Source organism: Mytilus californianus, unplaced genomic scaffold (assembly GCF_021869535.1).
Source record: "Mytilus californianus isolate M0D057914Y unplaced genomic scaffold, xbMytCali1.0.p SCAF_2, whole genome shotgun sequence".
NCBI lineage: Eukaryota > Metazoa > Mollusca > Bivalvia > Mytilida > Mytilidae > Mytilus > Mytilus californianus.
The window spans coordinates 129,573,433-129,587,412 of NW_026262668.1; the positions used below are offsets into that span (position 1 = coordinate 129,573,433).

General features: G+C 32.2%; 1 protein-coding gene across 11 annotated transcripts in view; it reads right to left on the reverse strand.

The window, feature by feature from the left end:
• Window positions 1-38: 38 nt before the first annotated feature.
• The window catches only part of LOC127731013 (uncharacterized), a 38,500-nt gene continuing 24,558 nt past the window's right edge, over window positions 39-13,980 (reverse strand). For all 11 annotated transcript variants that reach the window (XM_052239729.1, XM_052239740.1, XM_052239735.1 and 8 more), the window contains 5 exons: window positions 11,341-11,527; window positions 9,488-9,892; window positions 5,591-5,740; window positions 4,920-5,137; window positions 39-1,788 (listed from right to left, as the gene is read on the reverse strand). In XM_052239729.1, coding sequence (XP_052095689.1) covers window positions 1,588-1,788; window positions 4,920-5,137; window positions 5,591-5,740; window positions 9,488-9,892; window positions 11,341-11,527 — 1,161 coding nt within the window. In that variant the 3' untranslated portion in view covers window positions 39-1,587. The remainder of the gene's footprint in view (window positions 1,789-4,919; window positions 5,138-5,590; window positions 5,741-9,487; window positions 9,893-11,340; window positions 11,528-13,980) is intronic.

The window sequence follows — 13,980 nt, forward strand, 5'->3', positions numbered from 1 at the left end:
AGAAAGTCAGAGGCTTATAAATATAATAAAAATATGAGTATCCTGCAAATATACATTTTTTATTTAAAATCACACTATTTTCTAATTAAATAATAAAATAATTGCTAAAAGTATTGCATACAAGAGAAAATTATTTTCACTGTATATTACAAAATCTATCATTTATGGGGCACAATATCAGCTTGGATTTATCAATATTTCTGTTGGTCAAAAAGCATAATAAGTCACCTACATACAAACAGTGAATACGAAAGCTAAAAACTTGATTGCAAAAATTTTTCTAACGTTAAAAAATATCTATTTGTCCAGATGCAAAAAGTGCATTTTAAGTGAAGGAAACAAAATATACAGAAACTTATTCTGAATATCTATACTGCATGGTGAACAAATACCTGGTCATGGAAAATACATTAAGGGAGGGTTAAAATATAAAAAGTTCAACACACATGCAATATTTTGTCATTTGCAGTGAAAATCATTTTCTCATGTGTGCAATTCTTTATTAAAAGACTTTCATCCATTAATATTGGACAAAACCGCAAATTATACTAGTATCCAGAGAGAAGGGATGATGAGTCTAGTCCAATAAAGAGAAATAATAAGAAAATAAATAATACTATGTAGTCCTTCATTAACGTTGAAGTACCTTATGGGGTGCCCTAAATGGACTTGAGAACTGCCACCAAAAGTAATGATGTACAACATTCTGTAGAATGTATAAAACCAACAATGTTGAGGAAAGTTATGAGGTTCCCTAAATGGACTTGAGAACTGCCACCAATAGTAATGATGTACAACATTCTGTAGGATGTATAAAACCAACAATGTTGAGGAACGTTATGAGGTTCCCTAAATGGACTTGAGAACCCCCACCATTAGTAATGATCTACAACATTGTGTAGGATAAATAACACCAACAATGTTGAGGAACGTTATGAGGTTCCCTTAATGGACTTGAGAACCCCCACCATTAGTAATGATCTACAACATTGTGTAGGATAAATAACACCAACAATGTTGAGGAACTTTATGAGGTCCCCTAAATGGTCAGGTGAACTCTGTCTGACGGACATGTACACGTTGCAAGGAACCCATATACCAAATATAATTATCCTATTACTCAATTTTTTTTCCAAGCAGTCGCTGAACCATGACAATGAGGTCAAGGACATAGGACATATGATTGACGGAAACTTCTTAACATAAGGTATCTGCATACAAGATATGAAGCATCCAGGTCTTCTACCTTCTGAAATATAAAGCTTTAAACAAATAGTTTACGCCATCGCCACCACCGGATAGTAATACCTATGTCTCGCATACTGCAACTTTCGTCACAGGCGAGACAAATACCATGAATAGAAAAATATTCAAGGTTCTGCATAATTAACAAAAAAAATGTCAACATGTTTATTATCACCAATTATTCCATGTTGGCATAACTCAGTTTAGGAACTTCTAAGTAATTACAAAAGATTTTTGCAATACCCTGATGTAGACGATATTTAAAAGTCTAATTTGAATAGCATCTGTCTGGAATTTACAGTTCTCTACAAGTTGTTATCAAGTTTTTTCTTTGTAATAATTTCAAGTTTTTCCACTTCTGATTCTTTTAGTTCTGCTTCCACCATCTTTAGTTTTGATTAATGGCATACCAAGTTTGAGTCTTAGTGAGTTAGGTATATAAGGATTAGAATTACAGTGGCTGTGTCTGTTTGGTATATCTGATGCTCTGTACACATGTAATGTCACTTGGGATCTCAGGCTAATTTCTATATCAGTCCAAGCCTAAAAAATATTTAAAAAGTTTCATTTTATAAGATTATAAGAAACTCGTGGTTGACTAAAAACTTTAAAATATAAATGAAGGAAGATGAAGGGGAAAACATCCATGAGAAAGCAACCCAATGAAAAAAAATAACCAAAAGACTTAAATCTAAAAATATAACCAAAATCTATTATTCTATAAAGGCAGCTGCTTTACAAATACTTTGAGCTAATGAACAGCAATAAAAGCCATGTTCCTTTGCTTTGGCTTTTGTCAACTGTGTAGGAATTGTGTGTCATGAATTAATACCCCATATGCCTTTATTCCATTACTGTGTAGTTTCTGTCCTCTAACCCAAACCAACAATCATTACATTAATTCAATGTCAGAGCATTCTTAATTGCAACAATACTGTAAGATTTATTAAAGAGATTATTTACTTGTTCAGTATATAGACCATAAGAATTTACCTTATCAGTATATAGATCAATCACGAAATTTACCTTAACAGTGTACAGAAATTTAACTGATCAGTATATAGAATTTACCTTATCAGTATGTAGAATCGACCTGATCAGTATGTCAAAGTGTGCCTGATCAGCATGTAGAATTTACCTGATCAGTATGTAGAACTCACCTGGTCAGCATTAAGAAGTGAGCCTGATTGTCATGTAGTATTTACCTGATCAGTATGAAGAAGTGTATCAGATTGTCATGTAGAGTTTACCTGGTCAGCATTTAGAAGTGTGCCTGATTGTCATGTAGTATTTATTTGATCAGTATGTAGAATTTACCTGGTCAGCATTTAGAAGTTAGCCTGATTGTCATGTAGTATTAACCTGGTCAGTATGTAGAATTTACCTTGTCAGCATTTAGAAGTGTGCCTGATTGTCATGTAGTATTTACCTGGTCAGTATGTAGAATTCACCTGGTCAGCATTTAGAAGTGAGCCTGATTGTCATGTAGTATTTACCTGGTCAGTATGTAGAATTTAACTGGTCAGCATTTAGAAGTGTGTCAGATTGTCATGTAGTATCTACCTGGTCAGTATGTAGAATTCACCTGGTCTGCATTTAGAAGTGAGCCAATTGTCATGTAGTATTTACCTGGTCAGTATGTAGAATTTACCTGGTCAGCATTTAGAAGTGTGTCAGATTGTCAAGTAGTATTTACCTGGTCAGTATGTTGAATTCACATAGTCAGCATTTAGAAGTGTGCCAGATTGTCATGTAGTATTTACCTGGTCAGTATGTAGAATTCACCTGGTCAGCATTAATGTGTGCCTGATTGTCATGTAGTATTTACCTGATCAGTATGTAGAATTCACTTGGTCAGCATTTAGAAGTAAGCCTGATTGTCATGTAGTATTTACCTGATCAGTATGTAGAAGTGTACCATATTGTCATGTAGAGTTTACCTGATCAGTATGAAGAAGTGTGCCTGATCAGCATACAGAATTTACCTGATCAGTATGTAGAATTTACCTGGTCAGCATTAAGAACTTTGCCTGATTGTCATGTAGTATTTACCTGACCAGTATGTAGAAATTTGCAAGGTCAGCATGTAGAATTTACCATATTCATTTGTAGAAATGTACCAGATTTGTCATGTAGAATTTACCATATCAGTATGCAGAAATGTGCCTGATTGTAATGTAGAATTTACCTAATCTAGAACAGTATGTGAAGAACCAGATAACATTTACCTACTGATGGTGTGATCTTATTCTAATGTGTGATCCCTGATATAACAGATATTTTTGATAACCCTTTATTTTATACTGAAGTTTTCAATTAAGGTTTACAGTATGTCCCCTTTTTTAGCTCACCTGACCTGAAAGGTCAAGTGAGCTTTTCTCATCACTTTGCGTCCGTCGTCCGTCGTCCGTAAACTTTTACAAAAATCTTATCCTCTGTAACTACTGGGCCAAATTTGACCAAACTTGGCCACAATCATCATTGGGGTATCTAGTTTAAAAAATGTGTCCGATGACCCCGCCACCAACCAAGATGGCCGCCATGGCTAAAAATAGAACATAGGGGTAAAATGTAGATTTTGGCTTATATCTCTGAAACCAAAGCATTTAGAGCAAATCTGACATGGGGTAAAATTGTTTATCAGGTCAAGAACTATCTGCCCTGAAATTTTCAGATGAATCGGACAACCCGTTGTTGGGTTGCTGCCCCTGAATTGGTAATTTTAAGGAAATTTTGCCGTTTTTGGTTATTATCTTGAATATTATTATAGATGGAGATAAACTGTAAACAGCAATAATGTTCAGCAAAGTATGATCTACAAATAAGTCAACTTGACCAAAATGGTCAGTTGACCCCTTAAGGAGTTATTGCCCTTTATAGTCAATTTTTAACCATTTTTCGTAAATTTTTGTAATCTTTTACAAAAATCTTCTCCTCTGAAACTACTAAGACAAATTTAACCAAAATTGTCCACAATCATCATTAGGGTATCTAGTTTAAAAAATGTGTCCGATGACCCTGCTCGCAAACCAAGATGGCCGACATGGCAAAAAAATAATACATAGGGTAAAATGCAGTTTTTGGCTCATATCTCTGAAACCAAAGCATTTAGAGCAAATCTGATGGTATAAAATTGTTCATTAGGTCAAGATCTATCTGCCCTGAAATTTTCAGACCAATCAGGCAACATGTTGTTGGGTTGCTGCCCCTGAATTGGTACTTTTAAGAAAATTTTGCAGCTTTTGGTTATTATCTTGAATATTATTATAGATAGAGATAAACTGTAAACAGCAATAATGTACAGCAAAGTTAGATCTACAAATAAGTCAACATGACCAAAATTGTCAATTGACCCCTTAAGGAGTTATTGCCCTTTATAGTCAATTTTTTACAATTTTCATAAATTTTTGTAAATTTTTGTAAATTTTTACAAAATATTTTCCACTGTAACTACTGGGCCAAGTTCATTATAGATAGAGATAACAGTAAGGAGCAAGAATGTTCAGTAAAGTAAGATCTACAAACACATCACCATCACCAAAACACAATTTTGTCATGAATCCATCTGTGTCCATTGTTTAATATGCACATAGACCAAGGTGAGCGACACAGGCTCTTTAGAGCCTCTAGTTAATGTTTTCTATTGTAGATAAAGCAGAAAAAATAATATTCACCTCTTCTCCAAGAACTTTTGAAAATTTCTTTGCAGTCTTTCCTTCAGGTATGTAAACATTGCCTTTAGCTAGGACATCATGATCCTGGTATTTGCCGAGGAAGATTATTTTGACTTTTTCAGCCAGAAGTGGTATGGACTCAGCTGATTCATCTGTCATGGCTGCTAACATCCAACTGACACCTTCATTTCTATCTTCATATGTGTTCATTAAATAACCTTCAAACAAAGCAGAAATATACACGTGATTATATGATGATGTGTGTGTGTGTTATGTGTAAAAAAAATTTGAAACTGACATCAACAAGATTTTGTTTGATTTTTAATTGACCACCTTTTCATGTTTGATGAACATACATTTAACCCTTCTTTCTGACTTTTTCAGAGATTTATACTAAAACCAATATGGCTTTTTATTTCTAAAAATCTTAGTTTCAGGAAATATTATAGTTTGAGAGAAATTTTGAAGAAATCTATCAAATTTTCAAATTTTTAACCTCATTTTGCTTCTATTTAAAAAAAACTAGCACATTAACACATGTTATATTTGACACCTTTTCAAAGATTTCATGTCTCTCATTACAACATTTTTTTCTAAATCACAAAAATGAAAATGCAACATAAAACTCACTTTAAGTGTTTTACATATAATTACACAGTATATACCATTACCTAGAAAAGCCCAGATTGAATCAGTCATCAACATACAATGATTTGCCCTCTTCCATATCATTTCTGCCATAAAATCCTTAATGGCATTCATTTTCATACTTTGTAGATGATTTCTCAGTTTAAGGACTTCTTCATTAAGAACCTTACCATCTGTAATACACATAATGATTACAATGTACATTTGTCATTCATATCTGTCATAAAAAAATTGAAAACCATTTCTGATTTCTATGAATGTAAGAACCTTTTCAATTATATTGAGTTTGTTTAAAGTTGAAACTTGTGAATAAGAAATGATTCTATCCCTGCTGGTAAGAGGAACAAAGAAATATGCCACTCAGAATGTCTGCATCAATCTGTTCTTGAAAGTGCTCTTATACAATTCATCACAGATTCTTATGAAATTCATATTACAGGTTTATATCACCAATGTTTCTGAGGAATAAAAAAAAAATAAGGAGATTTAAGCTTACAGATAATTGTCAAGTATGTGCAAATTTTAATTTGCAAGATCCTTTACCTATTATGAATATTCACAGTCTATAGTTAACAAATTACAAATGTTCTACAAAAATATGTCAAACTTTAAAATCATATTTTCACACATATTTGTATGTGGGAAATATTGAGCACATGCAAGTGCCACAAAATGATTAACATGAAAGGTATTGTTCATATAGACAAACACTGTGCTATATTATTTAGTTGGTACTTGCATGAGCTCTACATTTTCTGGTCCAAAGACTAATTGAAAAAGCACCAAAATATATGCATTTTCCACTAAAAAGCATAAATTACCTTCAATGTGATGTCACAACTGCATTTATAATGACTCATGAATTAAAAACTACTCTCTTTATTAATTTTGCATTTACTAAACTTTAAAACAGATATAAATAAAATCTAAAATCAAATTTCAAATTAAATAAAAAATTACACAAAATAAGACCATTCTCACATCCTGGGGCCTGTTTATCAAAGCGCTCTTAGGACTAAGACATGTCCTAAGATCATATCTTAGTCCTAGTCAAACATGTCGTAACTTAGGCAAAGTCGTAGGAACCGTCCTAACTTAAGGACACCTCAATAGGTGTCTTAAGATGGTCTTAGGATGGTCCTTACTTTAGGATATATTTTATAATGGTTAATTTGTAAATGAATACAATTGCCTCCTATATATGGATCCCTCTTTTTTCTAAATATTTTTCTGATTTCACTTATTTAATGTGTTCTTGCTCTTATCCAACAGATATAACATAAAACAGAAGTATATGTATGACTACACTCCACGTGGAAAATAAGAATAGAGGGGCATCGTGTATGTATGAAACACATAAAATAAATGTACATAGGCTAAAATATTAAGAATATTTGCTTTGATGCACGAGATTTGCCTTTGAACTCTGTAAAGTATAAAACCGTGATACTTCGAATTAAACTCACTCAAAAATATATAATGATTGTTTCCGATTGTCATTTATTAGTTTTCACTGTAATTGGTGTTCACAAACATTTTTTTCAATTATTATATAAAACGTTGTCACATTTTTTGTGTTTTTAATTTTGTTTCATAAAGTTTGAATGTACCATTATTTAGATAAATATTTCTTTTTTCTTTATGATAATACTAATAATGTTTTCAATTTTTAATCTTGTAATTTTTTACTAATGATGAATTCAATGCATTCTTAAAATTTCTAAATTCCTATTTTTCTTTATGCTAACACTTAAGACAGCGGTTATCCTAGCTGATAGTCCTAAGATAGCTTCGGTGTGCATGCTGAGACATGTCGTAAGTGGGTCTTAACTTTATCCTAATTTCTTCCTAAGAGAAGTCTTAGGACAAATCCTAGGATAGCTTCGATAGACAAGCCCCTGTCCTTTAACTTAAACTTTTACATCAGTGGGGGAATTGGAAAAGCAAAATTAAATCCCTTTGAAATGTAACTTACATTGATGATTGTACTCAAACACCTACACATCTCATTGGATTTTTATAAAAGGAGGAGGTATGATATGAGATAATTATTGGTCCCTTAAATTGCAATAAACAGCTGCGACATGAGCGCATGATACACCCGTCGTCTTGTGAGTGAATTTTTATGCAATAAGCATAAATAGTTTCTGACATACGGCGTGACATGCGAAAACCCCCTTTTTTTTTTACAAAAAACTCAATATCTCTAAAATAAAATTTTGAATCAAAACCAAAAAGTATACAGATCTTTAGATTAATATAACTAAGAAGTGTGTAAAATTTTAAGCAATAATCATAAATCGTTTTTGAGATACGGCACGACATGTGAAAACCCCCCCTTTTAAAAAAAAAAAAAATCAATATCTCAAAAATAAAATTTTGAATCAAAACCAAAAAGTATACAATCTTTAGATTAATATAACTAAGAAGTGTGTAAAATTTTAAGCAATAATCATAAATAGTTTTTGAGATACGGCGCGACATGTGAAAAACCCCTCCCCCTTTTTTTACAAAATACTCAATAACTCAAAAATAAAATTTTGAATCATCACCAAAAAGTATACAGATCTTAAGGTTAATATAACTAAGAAGTGTGTAAAGTTTTAAGCAATAATCATAAACTGTTTTTGAGATACGGCGCGACATGTGAAAAACCCCTCACCCTTTTTTAACAAAATACTCAATATCTCTAAAATAAAATTTTGAATCATCACCAAAAAGTATAAAGATCTTAAGATTAATATAACTAAGAAGTGTGTAAAGTTTTAAGCAATAATCATAAATTGTTTTTGAGATACGGGTGACATGTGAAAAAAAACACACACCTGTTTTAGTTACTAAGTCCTGTAACTCAAAAAGTTTTAATCTTATTTTCACCAAAAAGTATACAGATCGTTTGACCATCATAAGAAACAACTATGTTAAGTTTCATGAAATTTGGATAAGTCATTCTCAAGTTACGGTGCGACATGTTTATGCCGGACAGACAGACAGACAGACAGACGGACAGACAGACAGACAGATGGACGGACAGACAGACGGACGGACGCCGGACATTTGTATACCATAATATGTCCCGTCAAAAATTTGACGGGCGTATAAAATAGTAAATTGGATAAGTCATTCTCAAGTTACGGTGCGACATGTTTACGCCGGACAGACAGACGAGAACTTGTCATTTATTTTTTAGAGCAACAGCTTTATCCAAAGAGTATTTGAAACACATTTACATCTTGTTAAAATGATTGAGTAGCAATACATCTTTTGGAGTAAAGCTGTTGCTCTAAAAAATAAATGACAAGTTCTCAAAATGAAAAATGAATCTATTTTTGCATTTTTTAGCTATTTTAGGTGATTTAAGAAGTTTAAAGTAATAATGCAAATATGCAAGGCAAAATTCAAAAAGATGAATACAGATGTCTGACAGACGTATGTCTTATGAACATCTGAAGGATGTTATTTGATAGATTTTATAATAATTTTAGATTTTCGAATTCTAGCGGCCAAAAAAGTGGCCTTACATACTTTCTCCTTTATATCAAAGGTTTACATCAGCAAGGTCTTGGAAGAGTTCAATAATTAGATCCCATCAACTATTTTTACTAGATATGCCCCATGAAAATAGGAATTATAAAGAAAATTGCATTGTAATGGGTCTCACGCCTACATTTCTCGTAGGGAATTACAGAAAAAAAAATTTAAAAGAACCCTAAACAAACTTATTGAGTTATTGCCTTTAGACAGATAAAATATGTGCATTGATAGGAAACATTGGAATGCTGTTCATTGACAGGGAACATTAGAATGCTGTTCATTGATGTTTACATCAGAAAATTTATAACAAATCACAAGTATATCTAATGTCAAGCTTGCCATCTTTTAAAAAAGACAACAGAGTACCTAAAATGAGCATTTAATACCTGTGACACTTAGATCCACAAAGTCACCATTTTGTATGGCTGTTCTTGCTTTACTGTTGCTATGATACTGTAGGATCTGACAGACTAAGATTCTTGACATTTCAATAATGTCTACATCCCTATCCAGGAGTTTAAGGACTGATGTTATATTTATATTCCTGTTTTTCTTTTTGGCTATTTCAGATGAACTGACATAGTCTACATCATTATCATCATAATCAGGTACACCATACTCAAAATCGTCATCATCATCATCATCACTATCATTAGAGTTATCTTTTCCTGTCAGTACACTGTCTACAGCATTTCTCTGTACATTTTCAACAATGTCTGTACCAGCAGCTGCTGTAAGGACTGTATCTTGAGAAATTTCATCAACCACGAAAACATCTTCAAGGTTGTCCTCTGACATGAAACAAAATACATGTAGCATATATTCCACTAGAAATTCTACTTAACAAAGAAGTGTTGGCAAACATCAAAATGTGTATAAATCACAGATAACAAAATGAAAGAGTATTTCTTACATGAGATAAAGTGTTTATTTTATCCTAACAGATGCCTATTTTTCTAGACATAAGTTGTTCCGTTTTTGTTTCATTTATGTTTTTTTTTCACATCTCATTTTTCATATCATTTCATCTTAAACACTACATTGTTTTTTTAAACGCAATACTCTGACACAGTGTATTTTATGTTTCTACATCTTTTCACTTTTATAGACAGGAGTGAACCAATACCTTGTCAACATTTTCAGTGCCTAGGACGTGTATTATCACTTCCCTATTTGTTCCTAAATGTGATTTTCAGTATTGTATATATGAATCCTGATAATAATGCCCTAGTCACTGTAACATATGGATCTTATTATATTACTTCAGCAATCTCTAAAGCATTGTTGTTATAAGATTCTGTAAAGCATTGTTGTTATAAGATTCTGTAAAGCATTGTTGTTATAAGATTCTGTAAAGCATTGTTGTTATAAGATTAGAACTCTAAAGCATTGTTGTTATAAGATTCTCTAAAGCATTGCTGTTATAAGATTCTCTAAAGCTTTGCTGTTATAAGATTCTCTAAAGCAATGCTGTTATAAGATTCTATAAAGCATTGTTGTTATAAGATTCTGTAAAGCATTGTTGTTATAAGATTCTGTAAAGCATTGTTGTTATAAGATTCTCTAAAGCATTGTTGTTATAAGATTCTCTAAAGCATTGTTGTTATAAGATTCTGTAAAGCATTGCTGTTATAAGATTCTGTAAAGCATTGTTGTTATAAGATTCTCTAAAGCATTGTTGTTATAAGATTCTCTAAAGCATTGTTGTTATAAGATTCTCTAAAGCATTGTTGTTATAAGATTCTCTAAAGCATTGCTGTTATAAGATTCTCTAAAGCATTGTTGTTATAAGATTCTCTAAAGCATTGTTGTTATAAGATTCTCTAAAGCATTGCTGTTATAAGATTCTCTAAAGCTTTGCTGTTATAAGATTCTCTAAAGCAATGCTGTTATAAGATTCTATAAAGCATTGCTGTTATAAGATTCTATAAAGCATTGTTGTTATAAGATTCTCTAAAGCTTTGCTGTTATAAGATTCTCTAAAGCAATGCTGTTATAAGATTCTCTTAAGCAATGCTGTTATAAGATTCTCTAAAGCATTGCTGTTATAAGATTCTCTATAGCATTGTTGCTATAAGATTCTCTATTTCTTTTTACCTTGTGATGTCTGATAGGACACATAATTTTTAACTTTTACAAGGAAGTTTTCATCTTGTTTTCAGTGTGTTATATTTGATAGACAACAAAACTTACCTGTGTATTAAATATAAGTATATAAATGTGTATGTTATGTGCATACCTTCAATACATTGGTACATTTCTGATACAGATTGCTTAGCACCTTCTAACCAAGCTACTGGAGGTAGTCCGCCATTCTGGTCTATTTCAATGATGTCCCGGTCTCCAAGCCAGTAACTTACAAAGCCCATACATCCTGGAATGCAAGATAATCTGGGGTATGCTGCATTGCCTAACTTTCCATATACCTAAAAAAAAATTATATTTATAATAGATGGTTCATTAGGTTTTTCATGTTAAATGCTGTTAACCAAATAATTTTTTGCGAGCAATTTATTTTCACAACAAGTATAAAAATAACATGAATATAAATAGACATGAATATGTTAAACTTGGATCTTCTCTTATATAAATACATCAGTAAAATTAGAAGATTGCAAAGTAGAATAAAATGCTCCGCAGGGCGCAGCTTGATACGACCGCAGAGGTCGAACCCTGAACAGTTGGGGCAAGTATGGACACAACATTCAAGCTTGATACAGCTCTGAATTTGGATTGTGATTAAATATTTGACACAGCATAGGTTTCTGACACAGAATGAATGTGGTCTAAGAACTTAAAAATTTTAAATTGGACATTCACCTATTATGGTCCAATATCCAAAATCTAAATACATGGTTAGATTCAGCATATCAAAGAACCCCAAGAATTCAATTTTTGATGAAATCAAACAAAGTTTAATTTTGGACCCTTTTGACCTCAATGTGGACAAAGTTGATAACGGGGCCCAAAAATCAAAAATCTAAAAACATGGTTAGATTCAGCATATCAAAGAACCCCATATATTCAATTTTTGTTGAAATCAAACAAAGTTTAATTTTGGACCCTGATTTGGACCAACTTGAAAACTGGGCCCATAATCAAAAATCTAAATACATGTTTAGATTCAGCATATCAAAGAACCCTAAAAATTCAATTTTTGTTAAAATAAAACTAAGTTTAATTTTGGACCCTTTGGACCTTAATGTAGACCAATTTGAAAACGGAACCAAAAATTAAGAATCTAAATACACGGTTAGATTCGGCATATCAAAGAACCCCAATAATTCAATTTTTGATGAAATCAAACAAAGTTAAATTTTGGACCCTTTGGACCTCAATGTGGACCAATTTAAAAATGGGGCCCAAAATCCAAAAACTTAATACACGGTTAGATTCAGCATATTAAAGAACCCCAAGAATTCAAGAATAAAACCCCATTGAAATTGATCAAGAAATAAGCAATTTATACGAAGTATCTTCTTTTGCACAATACTGTGCAATTGAATATTTCTTGCTATTGCGCAATACTGTACAATTGACAATTTCTTGCTATTGCGCAATATTGTGCTATTGGATATTTCTTGCTATTGCGCAATACTGTGCAATTGAAGATTTCTTGCTATTGCGCAATACTGTGCAATTGAAGATTTCTTGCTATTGTGCAATACTGTGCAACTGAAAATTTCTTGCTATTGCACAATACTTATTATATAATAATTTACACATCCTGTTTGGTGTGTATCTCCTACCATATCATTATTATTTGCTTTTAAATATTAATCAGAAATAACCAACTTAAAATGGAAAATTTTAAAAGAAAAAAAAAAGGAAAAAAAAAAACAAAAACAAAAACAAAAAATCCCCCCTCCCAAATTTTTTGAACCCCCTTATGATTCATTACCCCCAAACTCAATACCAGCCTTCCCTTTGTGGTATGGTACCTTGCAGTACAATTTCAGAGAGATCCATACACTTGAACACAAGTTATTGTCTGGAAACTAGAAAAATGCTTATTTTTGGCCCGTTTTTGGCCCCCCAATTCCTAAACGTTTCGGGCAATTACCCCCAAACTCAATTCCAGCTTTCCCTTTGTGATATGGAACCTTGTAGTACAATTTCAGAAATATCCAAACACTTACACACAAGTTATTGTCTGGAAACTAGAAAAATGCTTGTTTTTTGCCCCTTTTTTGGCCCCCAATTCCTAAAATTTTGAGGCAATTACCCCCAAAATCAATTACAGCCTTCCCTTTGTGATATGGAACCTTGTGGTACAATGTCAGAGAGATCCATACACTTACACACAAGTTATTGTCTGGAAGTTACAAAAATGCTTATTTTTGGCCCCTTTTTGGCCCCTAATTCCTTAACTGTTGGTACCATAACCCCCAAAATCAATCCCAACCTTCCTTTCGTGGTATTGAACCTTATGGTAAAATTCATGGAGATCCATTCACTTAAACTAAAGTTAGAGTGCGAAAACCAATGTGTCTTCGGACGACGCCAGACGACGACGATGACGACGCCAACGTCATACCAATATACGACCAAAAAATTTTTAATTTTTGCGGTCGTATAATAAAAAGGGGTAAATGCCAAACAAAGTATCCATGAAAATTATTTGGTTTACAGTATGAACATTCAAATAGTTTCATTTCTAAATTTATACACTCCTGTCAGAACAGAGAAATTATTTATGAAATAGGTGTCTTTTTCATTCATTCAAAAGATAAAAGAAGGAGACTTCAAACAGGTAAAAAATAATATTTATCATTCTATCAAGATATAAAAAATACTTGAATTAATAACTTTTAATAAGTTTTAAACTTACATAAGAATAAGAAGTAATAAAAATCACTGAATTGAACAGTAAATCAAG